Source organism: Lipophrys pholis (assembly GCF_963383615.2).
Source record: "Lipophrys pholis genome assembly, chromosome: 19".
In the NCBI taxonomy this organism is placed as follows: domain Eukaryota; kingdom Metazoa; phylum Chordata; class Actinopteri; order Blenniiformes; family Blenniidae; genus Lipophrys; species Lipophrys pholis.
The window spans coordinates 12981999-12993907 of NC_137647.1; the positions used below are offsets into that span (position 1 = coordinate 12981999).

Genomic DNA, 11909 nt, shown 5'->3' on the forward strand with positions numbered 1-11909 from the left:
ATGCTCACTGCCGGTGTCTGCAGACATTGTGCATCTTCAGAAGTGTCAAGCTTCTACTGACATTAGCCTCATTAGATTATTTCGATTTTTCTGCAGATTAATACAAAATTCAATCTCGTTACAACCAAATTTAAAAAGCTGTATTTCTTTTCACCAAAACAAAAAGGTCACATTTGGATTTATGGTTCTTTATAAATTACCAGTACTTCACTGTGGCTTTACTGGTCTGGCTCAGTTTAGATGAAACCAGGCTGCATGTGGGTCCTGAACTAAAAGAGCTCTGAGCATCACAACCATATTCTAAACAGCTTTATCAAACTCAGGGTCACAGGGTCTGCAGCTGATCAGCTGAATGTGAAGGCAGCAACCACACACACTCACATCCACACCCACTGGCCATTCAAACATGTTTTATTTTGAACATGAGGAAACCCACACATACGTACGAAGAACAGGCAGACTCCACACAGATAAAAGGCCGTTTTCTAGTCAAATTCGATTCCATCTCTTGGAAGTGCGAGTGCAAACTACTCCACCACCGTTCGATATTAGAGCCACATTGAGCTTAAAAACACAAGCATGAAGACTGAGCAATGTCTCCTCAACACAGAAAGACCTGTGTTTGATTCCAGGGTAAGGACTTCTTGGGTGAAGTAATAACGTTCCCCCTGTGCCTCACTCACCTTTGCAGCATTCAGAAATGAGATATGAGAGTTGCAGCAGCACGACATTCTTTTATTTTTGTTTATCTTCTTGGATTCTTCTTTTATCTTTTCATTTGAGCTCGGATCAGCTGCAGCGATATTTACATTTTTACTGACGCTCATCTGTCAAGTGAATCGTGGAAATAATGAAACACATGATTGTAGACTGCTGTGCAGCAGTTATCTCTGATGATACAAAACAAGAAGACTCCAGTCTGATATCTGGCTGTGGTCTGTCTGTGAGACGTTTGCATGTTCTCCCTGGGATTTTTTCTGACACACTTCCTTGCTTTATATGAAGATATTCATCGAAGGTAATCCGTAAAGTGTCTGCTGACTGAAACGGTCTCCATCCCCAGCATGCACACAAAATAAAGACAAACTTGTATTTGTACTTCCTTTAAACATCTTAACATGACCCTGATATGTGAGCAGCATCCTTCATAAGAACTCAACTCGTTCTTCAACAGGAATCTGCAGCGAACACATAAACATGGCTGTGTGATGTTTATCTGGAGTGAAATTAAGTTGGCCGAGTTGAACAGGAAACTGAAGCAGTAGACTCAGCGTGTTTGTCCTGCACAGAGATAAGCAGTGTTTCCCTCGTACACAATAATGTTCCGAGGAACATTTTCAGCGGTGGGCTACGAGATTAACATGAAACAAATGATCCAGAATGACGTCTGGTAGTACAGTCTGATTTTGAGAGATTTAATCGCTGGTTTGGGATTATTATAAACTGTTGCATCCACACCACCCAGTGACATCATGCAGACCGCTGGCTTCTATCAGATGTCAGACACAGAGGATGAGTGACCCGTGGCACCGTGACGACGACGGCCTCCAACAGTCTGTTTCCTGTAACGGCCTCCGTGCCTCCAACATGCCGCTGGCCGTCACCTGCCGCTGCGTCACTCGTCTTTAGCTTTCTGCTCCTTGCGAGCACGTGAAGACATGAGCTTGAAAAAGAGCGCGGGCCACATTGTCCGGAGGTAGATAGCCAGAGTGGGCAGAGCTCCGGCCAAAACAACATCTTTGCTCCTGTGACGGACGGCTTCCAGGACCGCTTGAGCCACTTCTCCGGGGTCCCGACCCGCCGCTGTGGTCTTGTCCAAGACTAAAGACAATGTTACAGACAAGAAACATTTGGCATTGATGGCACCACACAGACAGAAAGTTACCAAGTCATTATTCGTGACTTTACGTGATCTGACGCTGTGAGGTTTGCTACTTTTGTGGTGCAGCAGGACTTCAAGCTTGTTGTCCTCCGCTGTTACACTGGATATTATTTCATTACTCTGAGTTCAGACACAAACACACACACGCCGCTCACCACTCACCTCCGTACTTGGATCCGTCTCCCGTGACGGCGTTTAGCGACAGGTTGGTGCTGATGTACCCGGGGCTGATCACTGTCACTGGAATCTTGTAGCGTTCCATCTCGGCCCGCAGGCAGTCGAAGTACGCTTGAGTCGCATGCTTGGACGCCGCATCTGCTCAAACACAGTGAGGCTTCGTTCACAATCAAAGGGGCAAAGAAGGAAACTTCAGTATGGAACGGGGAGTGAGGTTACTCACAAGCTGATCTATAAGGAATCGCTATCTTGCCCTGAACACTGCTGATGACCACGATGTGGCCACTGCGCCGGCGGACCATGAAGGGCAGGAGAGCTGAAGAAGATACAGGATTTATAGAAGATAATAAAATATGTATATTTGTTTTGAATTACTTGCATCCTTAATGATTACACATTTCTCTGGCCGTGCATCATATAAGCACACTCAACACTGCATTCAGCACTAATGTGACTATGACAGACACGTGTTACACAGCATCTCGCCATGTAAACTATTGTGGCCGTGCTCACTACTCACCTTGAGTAAGAGCGATGGGCCCAAAGTAATTTGTTTCCATAACATCCCGTTGAACTGAAATGTGAGTCTCCAGTATGTTGCCACGGTAACTGATACCGGCGTTGTTAATGAGGACATCCACTTGTCCGTAACATCTCAGGATTTCCTCTGCAGCTCGATCCACAGTGTCTGTGTCAGCCAGGTCAAAGATGACGGTGTTGGGGGTGTAAGTCTGGAGGATGAACACCACATTGCAGCCGTCCTCAATACCCACACATTCACAGTTTCAGTTCAAACAACTCTATTTGTCCATTATGGGTCTTCTAATAGCTTTCCAATTAATACAGACACATACAACCACTAATAGTAGCTCAAATATCATGGGATGTGTATTCAATCAGAAAATATCAAATTTAAAATAAAATAAAAAGCAAAGTAGGACACTGTTTTCTAAATGAGGTACACATTTAAAGAATGTTTTGTTAGTTTACAAACATGATCTAATTTTGTAATTCAAAGTTAAATGAATCATCTTTGAATAAAAGAGTATTTATAATAATAAACAGTATTATATGACAAAAATAACACATTGCTTTTAGACCAGCATTGACTTTTTCAAAGAAGAGACATTAAAGGTTAGGAGTGATCATGGCCTCAGATGCTTGTGGTTATGTGTACACACCTCCTTCTGTGCATCTGCAGAACTTGCCGTAAGCTCCTGGACCACCTGCTGCAGGCGGCCTGCATCCCGTCCACACAGCACGAGCCGTGCGCCTGCCGCATGGAAGACCCGTGCACACTCTGCAACACGTCGATATTTACAACATGACAAAGCATCAGCATAGTAAAGATCATTTGAGGAGAGCTGAAAGGGAAATGAAATGCATTGCACGCCGACCTTTGCCAAGTCCTGAACTGGCCCCTGTGATGACCACGACGGCATCTTGCACAGAGGCTCCTTGTCTGAGGCGGAGAAGTATGCGGTACAGCAGCAAGACACCCACACTTGTCAGAGCCAGTGGGAGCAGTCCTCCTCCCAGAACGCGCTCCATGGCGAACAATCTCCCTCAACACTCCACACCAGCTAAATCAAAAGCACAAAAGAAATTTTGTTAGAAAAAGTTTTGGATGATTTACCAATTTAAAGACAATTATTACAATCTCAGTGAGCTGGCAATGCAAACATATAAAACACCTACTTAAATTTGACTGTTCCTGATGGACGATAAATGATAATAACATCAGTGGAGAAATAAGTCAAGGCCTTAACTATTAACATGTATTTAGCTTTTTCAAGTTCATAATTCTTACACTTAAGTTTTTTAATGAGCTAAACAAAAGGCCACTTTCTGATATGACTTCAATCATCCATCTTTATTTGTGGCTAAAATAGGTATCAATCTGAAGTAATGGAGCATATATTTGATTATATGAACAGCAGCTTTATTTAGTCCAGTTCTAAGCTGTTTCCAGAGATAAATACCCCCATTCAAATTAGTTGAATTGAGACAAACACAAAAACACTCTCAATATGCAATAATGTGACCTTGACTGTTAGTTTTCTGTAAGCTCTCATGCTCTCACACTGGAGGGATTGGAGATGTTTGTCCACATCACAGTTAAGCCCCTTCCAATTGTTCCATTTGCGAAGCAGGACACACTGAAGCAGCATCAAGGTAACAGTGTAATCATCTTTAACAGATTGTGTGAGGGCTCAGATTTTAACCTGTAACTGCGTTTATTTACAGTGTCTTCTTAAAGGCAACACACTTGCGCAAACTGTGTTCTGTGATATGGATCGAACCAAACTAAGCTGTAAGGCAACTTCTCATAGTTCTGTTTACAATAATTAGGCTGAAACCTAACAATGCATTATAAGCAATCAAATCATTAACAATTTAACAGTTTACACCTGAGCAGTGAGAGAAAGGAAGGACAACAACACTAATCTTTTCTTGTTTGTTATAATGGTTCTCTATAATAGTAATTACACTGGAGTTCCATATGTGAGCTTCACTGGCTTATGGGCTTAATAGTGATATCAGAGGCGACTCAGCTCATAATAGATGCGACAGTTTGAAGAACTTTGCTGCATAAACATCAGTTTTTCACACAAGCTTGTAAACATATGCAGGTAAAATATCTACAGGTAGGTTAACAGTGTGGAAGCTAGTGAGGCTAATGCTACCGCACGCGCGTATTTGTGTGGAACAAACCGCTTTAGAAAAACGAAGGGTTTTGGATAAATGTTGCCTCACAGATCTCACTGGGGGGTCTTCCTGGGCGGTGTTCCGGGGTACACACCAGCAGAGGGTTGGAGATGTGAGCTGCGCCTCTGGAAGACGACCAAGCCTGGACCACAGAACTGGATGGAGGACTTCTGGAGTCTCCGCGCAAAGGATCATGGGATTTGTAGTTTCTGCAAATCGGTATCGCCACTTTCCTTCTCATTTGCAAATTTCTAATAGACAGATGAATTAATTTGTTTTCATAACCTTGAGTGCAAAGCCATATGTGTACCAGCTAGTGCAAATTATGTACAAAGAGCTACCGGATTTCAAATTTAAAGTCACCAACAAGCACAAGATTTCCTTCTTTAGGGACCTTTTGTGTGACTTCCAACACTTCGACAACACACGCTAGTGAAACTACATTGGAGATCCCACACAAGATGAATACCAGTCACTGGTCATCATCCACTAAAGAGGATAACATAAGAAGTACTTATTCGATAAATAAAATTCTGCTATTAGGTAGGTTAAGGCTGTTAAGGTGTTTCATTTAGGATGGAGCCAAACTGAGTCTGTGTGTTAGAGCAGAGTTTATAAAGAAAATTGATTGCTCAGGCTGTAGGTTTGTGTTGCTGCTGGGACATATCTCCAGACAGTGTAATCACCCTGTATGTCATCCACTAATAAATGTGGCTTGGGTTGTAATACTATCTAATCCCAACCCAGTTGTAATATTGTTGTCCGAAAAGATACCCGCCTTGAAGATAAACAATTGAAACATGTCCATGTGAAGCAATTCAGTATGTTTTTTTAATCACAGTTTGACTGGAATAGGTCAAGGATTTCATTTATACATAACAAGATGAAGGCTGGTCAATACAATGTTGTAGCATTTGGCACTCTTGTCTCAAAGTGAAAATATCACAACCAAAATATTGTATTTAAGATTTATAAAGATTATAGGTGTGGATGTGTTTGTCCTGTGATTAACTGATGACCTGTCCAGAGGGTAAACTGACTTGGGCCATTGCCAGCTGATGGCCTGCAGCCTTTCACAGCCCTACGTGGATAAAGCCGTGTACAAGATGATTGTTATAGCGTTCTACAAAACTGGTCGTGGTGAAGTCATGTCCCAATTCTAAAGCTCTTCAATAATGACCGAGGCACATCTGCATCATCAGTTGTAGCAGTGCTGCTTAAATTAGTTGATAGATCAAACAACTAAACTCCTGTGTGCCATGCCTGGTGTCAGCTGAAACCTAATGACCCTGCCAAGGCCACCAATCAGCAAACTAATGAGATTTTCTTCTACCAGACTTGAGTGTTTATCCTTGTGCTTCAGAGCTGCCGCCTCCTTAGTCCAGCTCTACTCATCAGATCCACGGTGAATGGAAATCGCATTTTCATAATTGACATATAGTGTGTACATAAAGAAACTTTATTAATGTTTTGCACTTTTAAAATGACTTTGCCAGATATGCAAGGAGCCGATGGTTTCCCACATCCAATACACAGCCTTGCCGTGTCTGCAAAGTCCATGTGAACAAATACAGCATAGCTTGAAAACTGTTTTCTTGATTCCTGCCACATCTTCCGTTAAAATAGTCTGTTGCTTTCATTGCTTATTCACAATTATCGGAACCTTGAGCACATTTCCCATGCAAAGATCACTGATGTCACACAAAAGCATCTCGTTTTACATTTCAGGTCAGTTATCAGTTGAACATTTACATGAACAGCCAAACGCTTTTCAACTGAGCTAAAGTCCATCCAAGTCAGTGGAAAACATCTTATAATGGTTTTGCTGTTCATAGGCAAAACAAATGTCTGTGTGACATGTATGCCTGTAGTCCATTTTTTTTTTTTTAATACGACTAACTTTTAATCAGTTTCTGTATTGTCACAGAGGACTCAAACCTATTCACATCTGGGGGCCTCGTGTTGAATAACAGCTCTTTCTTCACGCTCTGCTTAAGTGAGGATGACGATGTATGGGAGGCACACCATTGGACCAACTTACAAAACAAAATAAATCTTTATGGGCTACCCAGAGAGTCCAACAGTTTCTATACGAGCTTGACATAAATGGAAAACACAACTTGGAAGGATGACTGATAACGTGAGGGATTTCATCCCCACAAAATAAGCCATTAGAAAGGTAGCCTCTCAAAAATCATACTTGGACTTGTTCTCACGCAAACGACTACATAAACACACAATCTCAAACAAGATAGATCTATTCTCTCTCCTCTGGACATCCTTGAGAAATCATTTCATGACAAAACGTAAAATAACATACAGGAAAGTCTGTTTGAAATATCCTAAAGTTTAATGAAAGGTGATGTACTGATCAGGAAGAACGGGGTACAGTAAAACTACGAGGGATCACAGCTCGGTACACAAAACATGTCTGTCCATTTCAACTCCAAGACGATTCAGTCCAGAGGAACTGCCGTCACATCCTTGTGCACTGGCTTGTGTGTCGGGATGCAGGTGGAAAGCGCAGGGGATGGGGCGCAACTACTGAGATAAGTGTGCTGTCGTCACAAAGAAGTAAAGGAAATGTAAAGGGGGGAGAAAACAAATTCCTTCTAGTTTTAACTATATTCCTCTGACCAAAGTTCAAAATAGAAGCGCCCACCACATGTGGAGCTAACTGCTGGGCCTGATGGTGACTTCCACTTTTCTTACATCTGGGGTGGGTAGGTTCTCTTTTTTTGTTTGTTTTTTTTCTTCCTTTTTTCTGTCGGTTCGTAAATTCTCTTCAGAGTGCACTCATACTGCATAGAGTTCATAGATCTTCTTGGCGCAATAGGCCAGGGCCGCCAGTGCTATCGTGTTATGGAGTCTCTTTCTGTGGATGTCATCCCTGCGTACCAGTACCACGGGTGTCGAGGAGGTTAGTGTATGCAGAGGCAGCCGCGAGAGTCTTTGGCTGTCATATTCCACCTGGTACTTGCAGCAGGGGTCAAACTGCCATGAAATCCCGTAGAGTGCGGAGCAGGCCACGCTGAGGGCGCCGGCAGGAAGCGCCACATAGCGTGAGTATTCAACGGGCAGTGAAAGCGGTGTCAGGAGGCAAGCGGCACCTGACAACACAGCCGTCTTGTGCAGGCAGTTGCCCACAGTAATCCAACGGGCCGTCTCGTCTCCGATCCGCGTGGGCTCGATAACAATGTATTTATACTGGGCTTCCAGTGCCTGCTCCAGCTCATACTCAAACTGGTCCTGTGCATTCTCCCCATTGTAGATCTCGTGCACAATGTAGCAGTCGGATGCTGCCATCACTCCCCTGTGCAAAGACAGAACAACACATGGGTAACAGTAAGAATGGCGAACAAGTGTGTTCAGACTTGTAGTGAAAGTGCCTTGCTCCAGAGCGCAGCAGAAAAGACAAAAGACTCATAAACTGACATTTGTAACGTAGAAACAAATGGCACAAATAAAATGTATGAATGATGATATTAACACCATTATTTTTTTCCCCCTCTTTTTCTTGTGGCACCAACATTTTGAGACACGAACGGACCACAGGAGTTTCTTTTAATTGATCTAATCCCGTCAAGATTTGTGCAAACCCAACACTTGAGATTGAGATTTCCAGTGCTTACGTGTTGCCATAAAAAGCAACCAATGACAGGTTTTCTGTTAACGTGTTCCTGTTTAGTCACTTCTCCACTAGCATTGAAACTACCACGACTCTAAATTGATGCACCAATATCTTATTTAAATACAATGATACATCCCAGCTGTCTTCGGATCTTAGGGTATTTCTAGGATACATCCTACAAAATATCCACATATGAGACAGGGTTATACAGTCTATACTGCCACACATCCAGCTACAGAACAGCCATCACATGTAAGAGCTGACAGATTCCTGGCGTTACAAAGTCAGACAGCAGGCATGCTATACGTGTTTAGGTTTCACCCCTGAAGGACATTAGGTTGATGATTGTTCTTCATTGCAGTGACATTCAACATTTAGATGCAGATAATCTAACAATTTCTAAGGCTAAATAAAAAACGTGCATAGTAAGATTTCTTGTCGGGACTTTATTATTGAATGAAAACGCAAGTCACACAGGAAGTACTGATTTTAAATTTCTATCTAAAACTCATTGACAATATTTAATATTGTTTATCTCGTATATATAAAGAGCAACATGTAGTCATTTTTAAAACATGTTATTGGAAACGGCCTGGCTCACGCTTTGAATACTTTGTGTTTGAAAGTGAATTTGAATGATGTTTCAGCTTTTGGTAGAATATTCTTCCTGGAGTTGTGTTTGAGGAGAGATAACGATGTGTAGATTAGTGGCCGCACTCTGAGGCCTGCCCGTCCACGAACACCAATCGGACAAGGTTAATTGCCCACAAACACCAAAACCATCACCTTCGAATCACCAAAGACTGTTTAACATATGAGTCAAAGTAGTTCTTGGACCAGCGAGCCCAGGACATGATGTTCCTGCGGCACATCAGCGGACCGATCGCATGGTAGAAAGTTGGAGGACTGGCCAGCCAAGTTGAGTCCCATTTTACTTTGAGAACAGGTCGACAAACACCACGGACAACACCGCTGGCCGAGCCAACACCGCGCCGCGTGATCCGTGTGGTGTCGCCGCGGTGTTCAGTGTGAGAACTCAACTTTTCCCGCTGTTAACCGGCTGCGGTGAAATCTCCAAAACATCACATGAGCTGCTGGTTTGTTTCCCCGCTAACGACAGCTAGCCGTGCACGCTAGCCTGCTAACGCTAGCTAACCAGGCGCTGAAATTCCAACTCCTCGTGTGGGCGCGTGACTTTGAGTCCCAAACCATATGCACGTTTGAGATCTATCGCATGGTGACATCGACAAAACAGTGCAGCATATTAAAACATATTCGTTTAATGACCAAGATGTGGAGTAACTGACCTCTCCCTGCTTACTGGGACACCGCGCCTCCTTCCCAGCGACGCCATGTTGGAGATACAACTGTGATTGCTGTTGACGTAAGACAGCCCTAAGCTTTCTGGGTAATGTGGTGTGGGGATACAGTAGGCTGCCTTGGGCGGACGGGAGTACAGACTACAAATCCCATGGTGCCATAAAGCCAGGGTACCTGCTTTTACGTATTTTGTAATGGCACATAGAAGTTTGAGAGGTCAGATCTTTTGGGAAGGTAGATTTACTCACACTTTCATTACGAACTTAATCCGTGGCAAAGCAGGAAATTAGAGATATTGAACACGATTTGAGAAATTTTCTATGTGTATGTGTTTGCGTCTCAATCACAATTTGACATGTACAAAACAAAAACCCAACTTCAGAGTGTTCAAGCTTATTAGAAAAGTATACCTGGACACCTTAAATAGTGATTAACCTTCAAATGTTTTTGGAAAAAAAAACTTTAATATGTGTACAATTTGTTTGAGTGTATAAATATCAAACAATTATTTTGAACTATGTGCTACCACACAGGTATGCAGTGTCCTGTTAATGTTGTTTTTTCCCCACAATGCAAATATAGTTGTGGGGACAAAGAGAGATCATTCCATATCCAGAATACATTTAAGAATATAATAAAGAGGTTATTTTCTTTTAGATGTACTGTTTAATTCGGTGGCTAGAGCATAACTAAATAGCAATAATACTTTACATATATATTGCATGTTCAATGTTAAATTTACGACGACTGAATACTGAAGTCCATTTCAGTATATAATATATTAATATAAAATCTGGTTTGGAATCTACTCACCCATATTTTGCCCTCACGTGCTCTGTCTGTGTCTGCGTGCTGTGGTTGTAACCTGACGCGCTTTGGATGTAACTACTATAATGGCTCCGTCCAGGAATGTGTGATCAGCTGGAACCAAAGTGCTGCGCCTCAAACAACCATTGTACGAGGTCTCCGACTTCTGCCAGTCACCTATCGGGTCACAACAGACCAGTGAAGTATGTCAGCAGCTGACAATGTGATTTCAGTCCCATATGAATTTGTGTATTTTTCAATAAACTGGTAATCAGGCCTTTTCCCCAAACAATACTTTATAGTGGTAATATGGTTATAATAACAATTTCTATTGTTGCATATACCAGTTCTCTTATCCACTATTTCATGATAGTAGCCTGTGTACTTCTTTCTGATAAGAGTTCCTTGTACATTTTATTCAATGTCCAACAAATATTTAATCAGAATCTGTATTTTTGGCTCATGTTTACATTGATGGACTAAGATTTTTATTGGATTAGTCAAGTAAGATAAACCAACATAATTTCACAACTCCTGTCTTGCAGTTGGGCCACAGTGAACCAGTGGTTAGTGCTCTGGCTTCACAGCAAGAAGGTCATGGGTTCAATTTGGCTGGACCTTTCTGTGTGAAGTTTGCTCCAGCCTCTGGGTACTCTGGTTTCCATCCTCAGTCCAAAAAAGTGAGGTTAAATGGTAACCCTAAATACTCCTTATTGGTCTGAGTGTGTGTGACTGTCTCTCTGTGTTTGCCCTGTGATAAGCTGGTGAACAGTCCAGGGTGAACTCTGCCTTTGCGATTGACTCCAGTGCCATAAATAAGAAGATAGATCGATGTCCTGCAGTTAAGTTCAAGAAGGTAATTGCATTCACCACACTGGAACCATTTCACGAATTGTTAGGTTTATAAATGTAGACCTTGTTTTTACCGCAGACCAATGTCAGCGGTATTTGAAGGACGTTGGACTTAATAACCGAGATGACACAAACCATTGCATCACTGCAGTAAGTGGCCTTCCTCACAGGGTCCAGGGTGTCCTTTGGGTCGATTCAAGTTTGTGATGTTGATTTCTTCAAACCATTGCCTAAAGACATGATAACTTTGAAAAGGTACAATGCCAGCTAAACTTACTGCCAAGTGTTCAACCGCTCTAAAGCATTTCCAGGCTGTCAAGGCCCTTCAGCCCATTCAATATATAACATCTACAGTAGGTGTTGATGCATCACTTGTACACTGTATAGTATGAGCTGAAAGTAAAGAACAAAACATGAAACATTTACAGTCATGTTCTGTATATCAACTGACTGGACTTTATGCAATATGGATTAAAAGGTGTCTACGTACTTTTGACATTTCTCCACTAGATGGCGCCAAAGTAAGAGCAA

The 11909-nt window shown here is 42.3% G+C and overlaps 2 protein-coding genes across 4 annotated transcripts; both read right to left on the reverse strand.

Annotated features, from left to right (window-relative positions):
- Positions 1-125: 125 nt before the first annotated feature.
- dhrs7b (dehydrogenase/reductase (SDR family) member 7B) lies at positions 126-4951 on the reverse strand. 3 transcript variants are annotated; one of them, XM_080487489.1, is made up of 7 exons: positions 4817-4951; positions 3457-3642; positions 3241-3359; positions 2580-2790; positions 2283-2375; positions 2045-2197; positions 126-1821 (listed from the first exon to the last, which is right to left on the reverse strand). In XM_080487489.1, the coding sequence occupies exons 2-7, from the start codon at positions 3608-3610 to the stop codon at positions 1616-1618; spliced, it is 936 nt and encodes a 311-aa protein (XP_080343615.1). In that variant the 5' UTR covers positions 3611-3642; positions 4817-4951; the 3' UTR covers positions 126-1615. The 3 variants fall into 3 exon arrangements, with proteins under 3 accessions (XP_080343615.1, XP_080343617.1, XP_080343616.1); XM_080487491.1 differs by having other exon boundaries at positions 395-1821; positions 4775-4951; XM_080487490.1 differs by having other exon boundaries at positions 395-1821; positions 4863-4949.
- Positions 4952-6558: 1607 nt separating this feature from the next.
- On the reverse strand, positions 6559-9764 carry tmem11 (transmembrane protein 11). Its single transcript, XM_080487492.1, has 2 exons — positions 9707-9764; positions 6559-8081 (listed from the first exon to the last, which is right to left on the reverse strand). Exons 1-2 carry the CDS (start codon positions 9751-9753, stop codon positions 7565-7567), a joined length of 564 nt encoding a protein of 187 aa, XP_080343618.1. The 5' UTR covers positions 9754-9764; the 3' UTR covers positions 6559-7564.
- Positions 9765-11909: the final 2145 nt, after the last annotated feature.

What these genes read in the sequence shown, in the direction of transcription:
- dhrs7b (XM_080487489.1), bottom strand. Translation starts at nt 3,610, where the DNA reads ATGGAGCGCGTTCTGGGAGGAGGACTGCTCCCACTGGCTCTGACAAGT. An exon ending in CAGTTCAGGACTTGGCAAAG is followed by an intron (nt 3,360 to 3,456) that starts GTCGGCGTGCAA and finishes GACGTGTTGCAG; the next exon opens with AGTGTGCACGGGTCTTCCAT. An exon ending in AGACGGATCCAAGTACGGAG is followed by an intron (nt 1,822 to 2,044) that starts GTGAGTGGTGAG and finishes CATTGTCTTTAG; the next exon opens with TCTTGGACAAGACCACAGCG.
- tmem11 (XM_080487492.1), bottom strand. Translation starts at nt 9,753, where the DNA reads ATGGCGTCGCTGGGAAGGAGGCGCGGTGTCCCAGTAAGCAGGGAGAG. An exon ending in GTCCCAGTAAGCAGGGAGAG is followed by an intron (nt 8,082 to 9,706) that starts GTCAGTTACTCC and finishes GTCTTTGCACAG; the next exon opens with GGGAGTGATGGCAGCATCCG.